General features: G+C 36.8%; 1 protein-coding gene across 5 annotated transcripts in view; it reads right to left on the bottom strand.

Annotated features, from left to right (window-relative positions):
• Positions 1–5,018: 5,018 nt before the first annotated feature.
• The window catches only part of LOC109861774 (AN1-type zinc finger protein 6), a 23,708-nt gene continuing 14,812 nt past the window's right edge, over positions 5,019–13,914 (bottom strand). For 3 of the 5 annotated variants that reach the window (XM_020441573.1, XM_020441575.1, XM_020441576.1), the window contains exons 2-5: positions 8,809–9,278; positions 8,729–8,731; positions 8,023–8,194; positions 5,019–7,925 (exon numbers count right to left, since the gene is read on the bottom strand). In XM_020441573.1, the coding sequence (XP_020297162.1) occupies positions 7,777–7,925; positions 8,023–8,194; positions 8,729–8,731; positions 8,809–9,093 (609 nt within the window). In that variant the 5' untranslated portion in view covers positions 9,094–9,278 and the 3' untranslated portion in view covers positions 5,019–7,776. Of the gene's footprint in view, positions 7,926–8,022; positions 8,195–8,728; positions 8,732–8,808; positions 9,279–10,230; positions 10,689–13,914 lie in introns of those variants that run through there. The other 2 variants (XM_020441574.1, XM_020441577.1) reach the window with 2 other exon arrangements.

Here is a 13,914-nt window from a genome sequence, read left to right as displayed (position 1 = left end):
TTTCTTGACGAACCGTTCTCCCCACTGGAACTTGACGTGGCCCTGGACGGGGTCAACGTCAAATCCAGCCCGGGTTTGGATAACGTAGATTATCTGGTGCTGAGGAAACTGCCGCCACTGGGCAGGGCTGCACTCTTGAATCTTTATAATGCCGTTTTGTGCTCGGGGTCTTTTCCAACGGAGTGGCGTAAGTTTCTTGTCTTTTTTATTCCAAAGTCGGATGGAGTGAAGTTCCGTCCGATTTCTTTGGCTTCCTGCCTCTGTAAAACCATGGAAAGAATGGTCGCTAATCGTCTCAACTAATGGTTGGAATTCCACCATAAACTCCCCAGCTCGCAGTATGGTTTTCGCAAACAGAGATCCTGCGTCGACAACCTTACCCTATTGTATGGCGAAAGAGTTTTCAGGAAAACGGTGCAGTCTCAGCGGCGTTTCTAGACGTCCAGTCCGCTTATGATAACGTCCTAGCAGATGTTCTTGTCAGTAGGGTGGTTGCCTTGGGGGTTCCTCTCCGGACGGCCGAGTTTATTTACAACCTGGTGTCGAAGCGGCAGGTAACGTGCTGCTTCGGTGATCTGGAAGAGGTTAGGTGGGCTCACAAGGGCCTTCCACAGGGATGTGTCCTTAGCCCCCTCCTCTATACCGTGTACGTTATGGAGTTGGATAGAGTGTGTTCTCCGAGATGCAAAGTATTACAGTATGCAGACGATGTCTGCCTTTACACATCTACATCGGAGGTAAGTGAAGGCCTGGCGGTTCTTGAAAAGTCGGTTGAAAATGCCATTGGGGCTCTGGACCCACTTGGCCTGGATCTTTCAGCTGCGAAGACCCAGCTGTGTGTTTTCAGCTGGAGGGACAGAAAGTTGATGGAACCCGTTTACACGGGCGGCAGACTATCGTATAGGCGTCGAACTCCATGGGTTACGGTACAGGGGGTTAGAGTGGTTTCGTCACCCAGAGTAAGGTTCCTCGGAATGACTTTTCAGTCAGACTTAGGCTGGACACATCACGTGTTAGGTCTGGAGAGACGGTGTGCCAATTTCTTGCGTACGCTTAAGTGCCTCGGACGCACGTGGTGGGGCGGGGACCCACGTTTGTTGTTAGGTTTGTATAGGGCTATGGTTCGATCCAGGCTGGAGTATGGAGGTTTCCTCCTTCAGGGTCTCTCTCGTAGGCTGGGCTCCAGACTGGACAAACTACAGATGCGCGCTTTGAGGATTGTTTTGGGGTATAGAACTTCAACCCCCTTAAATGTGATCTTGGGAGAGGCTCGGGAGCCCCCTCTGTTTGTTCGTTTCCGCTTCTTGTGCCGAAACTTCTTGTCACGAGCGGCCACTATGACGGCCCACCCGTTATGGGGTTTGTTAAGTAGTATTCGATCATCTAGTCCGGGTCTCCCTGGTGCTAACCGGGTGGCTTCTTTCCCTCTCGTGAAAGCCTTTGACGAGGTAGACCGGTGGACCCGCCCCTTGTTTTCGTCAGATGTTCCGATATGTTTTGCTTTCGGCTTTAAACCATTGGTGTCAAGTTTACCGGTCGATCTCTTCGCCGGGTTTTCTGTACGAGAGGGGATTAACGCAGAGGCAAAGTTCAGGGAAGCTTTTGGTGAAGAGTTACAGAATTCAATGTGCATTTTCACGGACGCCTCGAGGTCGGAGGAGGCTCCGTGTTCGGGTTACGCGCTGGTCTCTCAGGATGGACGTTACGTGCGTCGTTACAAGTCGGTGGGCTTCGTCTCCTCGTTTTGCGTGGAAGCCATGGCCATTGTCGAGGCTTTGGAGCTGGCACGAACGGAGGGATGGCAGTCGGTTGCAATTTTCTCAGACTCAAGGTCAGTTCTTTCAGCGGTACAGGCTAGGTTCGTTCCGGGCAAAAGCTCGTACCTCGTGCTCCGGATCAAGTCCTTGGTCCTGGGGTTAACTGAACGGGGGGTGCGGGTAAAGTTGGTGTGGATTCCTGGTCACAGCGGAGTGGCGGGCAATGAACGGGCGGATGCCCTTGCTAGGGACGCGATGGTGTGCGGATGGAACTCCCAGGTGGGCGTCCCCTTGGGTGAAGTTAAGAATTTCTGGAAAGCAAAGGCAAGATCAGAGTTGTTGGAATGGTGTCGAGAAGAATCCAGAACTAGGGGTAGCTATTATTGCGGTCAGTTTTTGACCGATGCCCGAAGACCTTGGTTTGAGCAGTTGAACCTAAGCCGCAGGGCGGTGACCTCCCTCAATCGCCTCCGCAGTGGGCACACTTCCTTGCGCGCAAGCCTTTTCAGGTTCAGGATCGTGGACTCCCCCTTTTGTCAAACGTGCGGCCTTGAAGAAACTCCAAACCATGTTTTCTGGGAGTGCCCAGAATATGACAACCAAAGAAAGCTGTTACGGTCTGCCCTGGTCCGAGTAGTCGGACACCTCCCTCACCCAGTCGAGTTCCTGTTATCCTGTCTGGATAGTGTGGTAACGGTAGTAGTTTGCAGGTTTATATGTTCTTTACCTATTTACATTTAAAAGTTAGTGTAAGACGTGTTGAACTCAATGTAATTGTTTTGTTTATGTCCGTGAGTTTTTATTTAGGTAGTTAGTGGTAACTTTTGCTAGTTAACCGTCCGCCATGCTAAGAGTCAGCTTTTGTTTAGTTTTATCAATGTAAGAGACTTTACTCTGTTTGTTTTCTGATTACCTGACTCTCGCTACAGCGGGTTTGTTAGTTTTAGTTTGTTTTGTTCTCTTAGGTCGTGGGTAGCTACTCCTTCTTTAGGAAGTCGGGTACGTGTAATCACTAGGATAACTTTGTAATTTTAAGTTGCTTCAGACCCGACTCCGGTAGTTTCTGTGTTTTGTTAATTTTAGTTCGGTTTAACTGTTAATTTTTAGTTTTTGTTGCGGGGTGAACGAAGCTTAAACTTTGTACCTCTCGGTGCATTGTTACGTCTACCTCGGTGCGATAAACGTCGTGTACAAACCTTTAGCTTTAAGGTGCTTTTCAGGAGAGTGCCCCCTACACACTACTCCTGCGTAGTGCTACCCGTTTATGTAATCACTTGGTTTTCTTATGTGACATGTACTAAGCCTAATAGGAGCGATTCCTGGGGCGTCTTTTTTACCTTAATAAAAAAAAAAAAAAAAAAAAAGATAATATCATCTACGAGGCCGCGTTTAGCCATTGCTGAAATGCCCACATGTGACGTCACGTAGATGATATTATCTTTGCTTCACCTCGACTCGTGGATTCATATCTGCAGGCCGTGTCTATAAGTATATATGGTCTAAGCATGAAACAGAATGTGTTCCTAGACCGATAACAGTTACACTGGGTTCAAATCAAGAAAAGAAACTGAATGCAGTGTTCACAGTTTTGACTCTTTTACAGCATGCTTTAGCGGTTGAGGAGATGCGCACAAAGCAACGATCAAATACTCACTGCTGTTGTGTAAAATGTATCCTCGCAATAAAATCTTTCTTTAATAAACAGCTTTTGGTTTGTTTTTTAGCCATAATTTATTGGCTCTGAGGTTATTAATATCGTTTACTATCTCTGATTAATTCAAAACATAATAACAAATATAAATTTTTATTCTCTCGTATGCATTTAAAGATAAAAATTAGTCTGGCAAGACGGGGACGTACACGCACACACAAACACAAGAATCACATATTCTAAGATTTGAATTTGTATAATAATATATTTGCACAACACAATAACGTTTAAATAACATATTTACACTATGTACACGAAGTGTGTTCTAGTTCATCGTTTTACAGATTAGTTGTCGAATCTATAGCACCGCGAAACAAATAATCCCGCAATTTGAAATGTATACATGATATGAAGTGAAAAAAATGTTGCGCACTGTGAGCTACGGAAATTTCGAAGCAAGCAACTTTAAAAACTTGCGCGAATCACTGTAATATCTTTTCGCAAAAAAACTTTTGCAATACTTTTTTTGTACAATTAAAAATATTTCGATCGGTAGCGTAATAACCGAGAGCATACAATCGTTTTGTTTCTTATATAAAAGTAAAGAAACTGCTTCTCATTATTATGTATTTTTTATGAGATTTTTGTAAGGAGCTCCTTCATTCTTGTAGAATTTTAACGATAATTCAAGATTTTACACTTCACTAAAAGTTACGTTTGTTAGAATATTTTAGAAAAAGACCTATTTTTTTTAAATTATTGGATCTGCATTATTCGCATTTTACATCGACGAGTGAACAATATTGTATTGCGCTGATTTTTGCGCCTCGAAGGAGTGTTCAATAGAGACAGATATGCTAATAAGCAAAATCTCCAAATATGTAGAATTATTTAGATTCTTAAGAATATATAGTATTGTTATATATATACACATCTCACACAGTCTTTGATCAAGATTAACAAAGCAATTTTGTATAATCAAAATTGTATACAAAACTTGTTAAAAGCGAAACTGTTGTCAGGCAACCATACATACGCACAAAAGTCCATTTGTTTACATATAATTGAATGAAGTTTATCTTCATCGCATGTGTATATATATATACACACACATACATACATATATATATATATAAATGTATATATATATGTACATAAAAACGCTATCTTGATGTTATTAGATATTTAAAGTGATAAAAGATAAACCGTTTATTCCTGCAGAAATTTCATTAGAGAGAAAATAAAGTCGGATCTCATCAGTTGAACATTTGGGAAAGATGATTTTTCTGTACAATGACTACAATGTAACTCGAGTAGTGTTGCTGATTATAGAGTCCTACATAAAAGTAATCAAGAACACACAAAAATGATTTGCCAGTTTTGTTAAAAGCATATTTTCTTTTGTGAAATATACATAAATATAATATGTCCACTATAAAATTTTTTAAGAACTGTTAAAAAGTTTGTAAAGAAGAGGATCAAGGGTGGAGATGGAGGAAAGGACAAGAAAAAGGAAGGACGTATTAGGAATACATTAAAACTTCCCTTATGTGAAACCTAAATATCTAAAGCATTTTTCAAAAGGATGGTAAGTATAATCATATAATATATTAAAGTTGATGTTACTTTTTAATAGCTTAAACATACTAATATCAATCGTAATAATTACAAGCATTGTGTTACGTCCTTATATAGTCAGCCAAGTACGATCGTCGCTGATAAGTTCTCTCTCTCTCTCTTTCTGTCTCTTTCGTTCGTTTATAAATCACCATTTATATTTTTGTCACACATTCCTCTGCCTCATTTCCAGGCATTTTTCTATCCTTCATGTACACATTCCTCAATCACTCTCTCTCTTTTTCCTTTCTACCATTCGATCGCTCTCGCTAGGCAAGATTATTCCGATATTGCGATACACGTTAGAAAAATATGCTATGCCTAAAATAGGATGAAGGCCTGAAGGCAACCATTCCGTCGATATTACTGATAATCGGTGTGTGTACGTGTGTGTGAGTGGCGTGTGTATGCGCGCGTTTTTTGTTTTTTTCTATACTCAATTCTGATTTTTCTCATTGGTATCATTCCTAAAAATACGCCAAAACCAAAAATAAAATAAATTTCTCAACAAGAACCATATTGACACAAAATGTATAATATATACATTGTCCATGAAGTCAGCGCCTAGTTGTCTCAGTAAAAACTACGGAAAAATCGTATATGAATTATTCTCATATTTACTCATATTTACTTTCATATTTAATACCAAAAGATTTTCTTCAATATAAGTCTTAATTTCTAAATATTGTTTAATCAAAAATTGTCTGCAAATTTAGTGCTTCTTTATGTTTTAAGAAGAGATGAACTCGCTTTCGAATGAAGTAGTTTTTAGCGGCAATATATGTAAAATAGTTGGTAAACGGGAGTAAAGTTTACTATCTTGTTCGATCTTGAAGAAAAAGAAACTCAACTTGACAGATATATATATGTTTTACGATATTACACATTTAACACAACGATTTATATTTATATCGAGAATAAAGAGTGTTGCTGTACATTTTCCCAAATAGCGCAAAATAATAATCTTAAGCAAGTAATCTTTAACGAGGATACATTTATGCCTACTTTATACAGGTAAGTCCTAATTATACAAAACGAGAAATAAAAGAACGGCAGCACATATAAATTAAGCGCTTTGTCTTAGGATACAAAAAAGAAAAGAACAAAAAATTAATTTAATGCACGCGAAATCGAAACGTCACAGTATGTATATTTATCCTTTTTCAATATCATTTCTGTTTTCAAACTATAATTTATGAAGATCTCTTAAAGATCAAATAGAGCGGAACTTGCACGCTGCTGTATCATATCCACTCATCTCATTTTACAATAACAAAGTTAAGTAGCTATAACACCTTTAGCTAGATGCTATAACTTTACAAATATATATATATATAATATAACTACTTATGAATAAAAACAAAATTTCGGCACGAGTCTGTGAAGCGCGGGGAAGAAAAATAGAAGTATGTACGTGGATTATAAAATTTATCAGTGTAATATCCTTCGCACGATTTTTTATCATATGTTCACGCTTTACAAACGTTAACAGTTCTTTTTTTTCATCGTTCTTATAATGCCCGGCCTCTCTAGATATCTTATTGATTATTTACTTTTACATTATGCGCTGCTATGCAGCACCGGAATACCTCGCGCAGCTATCCTACAAAACTCGCAAAACAAGCAAAAATAATGAAGAAAACGAGTAAACTAATTGACGATCTTTCAACCATTAACAGTTTGTTTTCATATTCTAAAACAAATCAAAGATATTTTAAAGGTTTTAAATTTACATGTACCAGATTTGCAGCCATAATGTAAATAAGTATTTGCAATATGGATTGAAACATATCTAATGAGTAATAATTGCTGGTTATATTCACGTGAATATTGGACATAAACACACAGTACTACTTATATCTCATTGCATTATGTATATGAATCAATAGACTAATGTATTTAATTATTAGACTAATTATTAACCTAAAGATGATCGGTAATCACCATCAATGTCAGCCGTTATCTAAAGCAACATTCTTTAAAAGTTGTTTTACTTTTTTACATACAAACGAAACAACGCATAAAATTTGTCGAACTAACTAAAGAGACGTCCTGGACTGACTGACCGCACAGAGTTTTGCTTTTCCATAACACGAACTTATAATTTCTCGCAAATTTTTATTTAAGTAAATAAACATACGATAGAATAATTGTAAACTGTAATAATGAAAAAGATGATGATAATGATAATGATGATAATAATATGAATAATAATAATATGAATAATAGTAGTAATAGTAAGCTGGCAGCAGTTAGTAACCAGGTGTGTAATGTGTGTGTTGTGTGTATGTGTGTGTGGTATGTATATATATATATATATGTACGTATATATATATATATATATACTCTCAATTAAAATTCTTTCACTAGAAGATTCTGAAACTTACATGGCACTGACATTCAATAATGAGTCATTCACTCACGCGCACGCATTCTAATTTGCAATCTTTCGTTTATTTGTTTTATGTGATATTTGTCCTTTTTTTTATATTTTTCTCACTTTTCTCGGTGTTTATAGAACTACAAAAAAAACAAAAACAAAAAAAAAACAAAAAAAAAACAATTTTTCTGTCGTTCTTACGTGCTCATTCGCATTCATTCTTTCACTTTCTCTCGATCTTACACACTCGTTCGTTCCACTCCTCAACGTGCGAATCAGCTGCCAGATAATTTAACTCGTTTTCTTCGTTTTTTTATATTGTTTGTTTATATAGTTGTAATAACCATTTTCCCAACTACATGCTAAATAGTTCAAATTTTTTGCACTTTTTCACCAACAACAACTGGATTGTTGCGCCGAATTTCTTGAGCGCCCATTTCTTTGTAGTTGAATTTGCAATCGTGCTTGTCACTGTACCGATGCACGGCACAGAACAGTCCTCCGCAACGGCACTCAAATCCTAGAAGTTTATTACAGTTAAAACCGATCACACTTTATTTTACGAATAAAAAAGAAAAAGACTTGTCTATCGTATATTAAAATATTTACACTCTTACCGGTTAAACCAACTTTTTTACGACATACAGCACAACGATTTTTCTTCTTCTTAGATTCTTTATCAGTCTCTTTGCCATCAAAGGAATCGTCTACATCTCCACTACTCGCTGATGAAGTTTCAGCTACTGCACTGCTTACACCTACTTCACTCTCCTGATCTTCCCTGTTTACCTGATTGACAAAAATATAACACGTACTGTAAGCATAATGGAAATAATTAGTTACCACTATTGTTTTTCTTGTTTCTTGAATTTCCTTTATATTTTTTTGTGTTCAAGTTAATGAAAGTAATTGTGTTACTAAATGTTAAAATTCCAAACACACAAAACTGTAAAAATATTTGTACTAGTTTTAATCATTATTAATATTCTACACTCACAATAAACATGTTTTTACTATAATAATTCAAAAAATAAATAATCCTATGTATAATTTAGAAATATTTCAAATAGATATTGTCTTCTTAAAATACACAAATAATGTTTTATAATTTCTTGTTACACAAATCTGTATATACTTTTTATGTAACAACAATCTTTTCTGACACAACAATACTCTGTTCAATATATCTTTATATATATTGTACATTTTGTCAGTTTTTTTTAAATTTGTTTTGTCTTGCTATTCTGTCAAAATTTTTTATACATTAAAAACAATTTGATATATATACGACCTTGTGGGTCCAGGACAGCTTATAAGCGCTACCTTCTGCAAATTAATGGAAAGAACAAAGACATTATGATTGTGCTATAAGAAATATGAAAGATATATGTGAAGACACTCACTTCTTTGGGACTGGGCAGATCTGACGTTGACTGAGGTATTGTAGGAATGGTAGGTTGAGCTGTCGTTCCTGTAGCTGCTGGATTCCCAAAACTCCCTTGCAATGTGCCAGTATTACTAGAGCCTGTTTGTGAAGTTGGTACAGCAGCAGCTGACACTGGAGGCTGTTGTTTCTTTTTCAGATTTTCCTTATAGCAAAGAGAACAAAGGCCCTCAGTAGCAGGAGAACCATAAAATCCGCAACCACTGCGGCACAGAGCTTGCATAGGATTAGATTCTCGTTCCATGATTCTTGTCTTTTAATGTCTCTCTTTTTCAACTAAAGAGACTTGGATTTATATTTTTAGTTGTAATCACTGTCTTGAGAAACAGTGGTTAGTTGCAGTCAGCTTGGTGCAGGATAACTAAGTGCCCTTTGCCACAGCTCTCTCCCTAATTGTTCTTCCACAACCGTGTGTCACCATATACTCACCTATACGTAAATAAATTGTATAATTAATAGCAGATAATTAATCTAGTAAGTAATATAATACTTTTAGTAAATAAATTACACAGATTTCATACAGAGTAAATACAATAAATATAAACTATACAATAAATATAATTTCAAAAATTTAATTTAAAATACATTAATATTTAAAATTATTGTACAAATAGATTATCTTATTTTATGTACAGAATCAAATGACAATGCAAGTAATAATACGAGAATATTATAGATTCCAAAAAAAGACTAAAACCTTTTGTATCGTACTCATAATGAAAGAATATCGTAATATTATGATTTTTGACAGAAGCAATATATGTACAAAATATACAAGCAAAAAAGATGTATATACGCATATATGTATACACAAGCACAAACACACACACATATAAACACACACCAATCTTTTAATTAAATATAAAAAAATATATGATCACAAGATAGGATTACAAACCACATATAAATTGCAATGTACTCATATAACAGGTACGTAAAAACAAACAATAAGTTAACTATATCAAAAAGACTAAATATGAAAGAGCAAACCCTGATTGTATCAATAATTGATTATACTTCTTGTATATAAGACACGTATTTTTTTGATTTAACATCTTTTTTGTGGACACATCACGACACATGTTAACTGAAATTTTAAGCAAATGGCAGAGGAAGAAAAGAGGTATGACAAACTCAAACGAAAGAGAGAGAAAACGGGAATATGTGCTCGATGAAGAGGAAGAGAGGAGAGGGGAAAAGAGAGGGAGAGACGAAGAGAAAGAGAGAGAGAGAGAGAGAGAGAGAGAGAGAAAGAGAAAAAGAGAGTGAAAGAGAAGGGGGAAGGGAGAAATAATAATTTCTAGGAATTTTTACTACGTCATCTTGGCGATCTGATTTTTTTCCGACGAGAGGCGTGATCGCATAGCGTGATATTACTCACTTTCCAACACGAAGCCGTGTTGCAACCGATGCACAACATGGAGTAGGAATTTGCACGAGGCATTTAAGTAGTGGCACAACCGTATTCTTTATCGCAAACACCCCGCGCGACAAGAGCGACGAGAGATTCGCCTGTCTCTCTCTGCCGTGACTCGCAATGGCTCGATCTCGTTTTGATAATCCCTCGCAGCGCACTTCACGCAAACTCACGACGACAGAGAGCCTCTTCTCACGTCACTTGCGTCGTGTTACAAACAGCAAGAGCGAACTGTGGAATTCCCAAGATTACAACTCTGCTACGCGTGTTCACGACTTCCCGTCGCGAACGCTCGATATTACTCGAAACCGCGGAGTCCCGCAAGGACGTAGAAGAAACAACGATAACGACGGGCGAATGTTTTCATGATGGCGATCGGCCCGTCAGGCGCTGCTGGCTTTTGGGCGGACGCGTAAGCGACGACGCGGAGATATGGCGGTAACGTTGCGCGACGCGACGCGACGCGTGATACGACGCAGCGAGTGTAGCGAAGCGGCGGCGCACTGAGAGAGCTCGATCGTGAACACGGAACTTTAATGTAACCGCGAGAGGTCGCCCGCTATTGCACCCGATGTTCGCGCGGGGCGCGCTTTCTCTTTATTACAAATTTATCTTTCAATAAGAATTTGTACATATATGTACGATATATCTATATATTTGATCGTATTAATTTTCTTATGATTTTGTATACGTTGCGACTATGACATACTTTTGAATTATTTTCTAGAGCGATTTGAACGCAAACTACAAATTTTAATAGTGACAAGCCTGTGATTAGCTACATCGCGCGCTTTTCTTTTTCATACTCGGCTATGATTTAATTTTTAAAAATTTTATTTTATTGCAAATGTATTAATATTATATTTAATAACATATATTGAGACAAAATTTGACGTGCAAAAAGTAATTGCTTACAAAGTAGAAACAAGTCCATAGGAAAATCTTTTCCGTATTACCCTTAAAAATGACATCAAACATTATCTAGGTCACCGATTTAGACGTTATCTTATAACATTTATTTTACTTAAAAAAGAATTATGCTTAACAAAATTACATACTTTCATTTAATGTATATCTAAATCACAGTTATTCGATATATCTGAAAATTTACTAGACATTGAACGTTTTCAACACTATTTTGGTACGGTTCTATAAACATGTTCTAATAACTTTTTTCTAACTGACGGTTGACCAAATATTTTTTATCTTCCCCGACTTGTTGCAAGTAAAAAGTATTTTGATTCAAATGTAGTTTTTATATGAGAAAATTACGGTGATGTCATGAATTATGACAATGTAAGAACAAATACATACATAATCTCTACTTCTAAAAACTTTCTACTCCAATACATATTTCATAAATAAGTTTTTAAGCGTTCTACAAATTTTAAAACATAAACCAAGTACTGCCTGTAAATAAAAATTATTCCGAATTGTAAAATTATCACATATAAAAACATAAGCAAAATTTTATTCTAGAACAAGTTTAAACATAATGGATTGAGAAATTGTAAGAATTATCTCGGATGTTTATAGAAAAGTACGAGATGTGTAAATAAATGTCTGAGTGTGCAAGTAAACATCAGCGTTAACTGCATCAGTTGATAAAAAGAAATATTTTTATTGGGTTTCGATAAGCGTCATGTAATTATCGTGTTTACGTAATTGTATGTTCATTTTTTTATCGTAATATTCAAGAAATTCCGAGTGAAACTTATAATCTTTATATATTTGACAGCATTTTTTAATCAATAAATTATTTGTCAAATAAAGTCGGCTAAAGTCCGTCTCAATGATTATATCGCAGATAATTGAACACGATTACGTGTTATATCTAACTACAAGGCAATATCGTTAAAAAGATTTCAAACGTTTTTAAATTAAAGTAATATAAAACTCGTACTAAAAACACTTTGCATAATAAAATCTATTTTTCCCATAGTAGTCTATCTGCGTAACTTAAAGTAGTTATTCATTTTTTGCACAACCATCTTTTCTTATTATCGTGCGATGCAAATTATAATATAACACGCAACATGCAAAAAGTTGAATTAAAACTATTCGTTCAGAAGAAATCAGATTTGAGAAACGGCTGCAAAAACGTTTGTGTAATTAACTAGACTGGAGCAATGTTGCAAAATAAGGTAATTATGTAGAATAGGGGAGCCACCTCCGATTTCAATAATTTTTATATATGTTGTCAAGGTCATTGTCCCGAGTAATAATATGAAGGTTTTAGGCCGCGGTCGTTGTTTGTGTAGAAGTTACAGAGGAAAGAAGTCTACTGAACAATATGTAATTTTTGGACATCCTATATATGAATGTGTTCTGCATGTGTTTGGGCACATGTTTGTTTATACGCTTTTGTAGTTGTATCTTGAAAGGTCGTTTCATGGAAAATGCCTCTTATGTTCGTGAAGAATATCTTTTTGATCATTATTTGGCCGAATTTGCATTTAAGAAAACGTTCGATTTCGATGAACGATTGGACGCTTTTTTTGAAATAATGTCTGTAACAGACATTATTTTTGATCTCACGTACATTTCGTTCGTGTTTCAAGCGTGTAGGCAGGGGGGGGGCTGCGCCTCCCCTTGCTCCCCCCTCGAAAATCAAGTCGTTATTTTGTGGAAAATAACGACTTGATTGGATGAAAAAAGATGTCCTAACCATTGTGGAAATTTTGCGAGAGGGAATGCAGAAAGAAGAGTTTAGGTTAGGGTTAGGTTAGATTTTTAGAGGAGAGGTGCAGGGGGGCACAGCCACCCTTGCCTACACGCTTGAAAAACGAACGAAATGTACGTGGAACCAAAAAATAAGAATTCATTCATAAAACTTCTTCCTCTCATTACTTCTAAACAAACAACAACTGCGGCCTAAAACCTTCATATTGTTACTCGGAACAATGACCTTGACAACATATGTAAAAATTATTGAAATCGGAGGTGGCTCCCCTATTCTGCATAAGTATCCAATTTCCAATAGATAACATTACAAAACCAGCACAAAGTCTAAGGTCAGTATTTGCAATCACTGTATTTTGTAAGATTTTTTATTTTCTAAAAATGTAATATTGACAAAAGTTTCTACATTTGTTAATTGTATATAACATGTTCATGTTAATATTTAATAGAATAATATGTATAATCAAAATTAAAAATCAATATATCTTGTGACGTGACGTTTTTTCGGCGCCCGTCACAGTGTAATTAGCACGGCCTGAGAGAAGGACGGTAGGCTCGCGTCTCTCACGATTTGGAGAGAGCGACTTATCTTTGTTGCGTGGTGCACTTAGATGCATCGATTTTGCATTGTTGGTGCGTTCTGCACCGACTTTGAGTACCGTGCGCCGACGGGCGCAAGCAAATATTTCGCGCGTATTATCGTGTATTGGCTATTTTATTTTAATGTGAATTGCGTTGCGTGAGCCGCAGGGCGGCGTATCGTTTTGTGTGTCTGTGCTGTTTTGTTTTAGCAACTTGAGAGAGACTCATTATGCATCGGCGTTAACAAAAAACGAAGAAGATGAGAAGACAGCTAAGCAGGAGCATACGACGTGGAGAGCAGAGTGGCGAGAAGAGATCGCATCCAGGGCGTGATATCCGGTGGAGGAGACGATATGGTTGCCGAGTAAGATCCAAGGCTATCTG

Source organism: Pseudomyrmex gracilis, unplaced genomic scaffold (genome assembly GCF_002006095.1).
Source record: "Pseudomyrmex gracilis isolate BER0280 unplaced genomic scaffold, ASM200609v1 scaffold_1021, whole genome shotgun sequence".
Classification (NCBI taxonomy): domain Eukaryota; kingdom Metazoa; phylum Arthropoda; class Insecta; order Hymenoptera; family Formicidae; genus Pseudomyrmex; species Pseudomyrmex gracilis.
The sequence above is the reverse complement of the archived record's forward strand: the minus strand, read 5'-3'. Positions and strand labels throughout refer to the sequence as shown.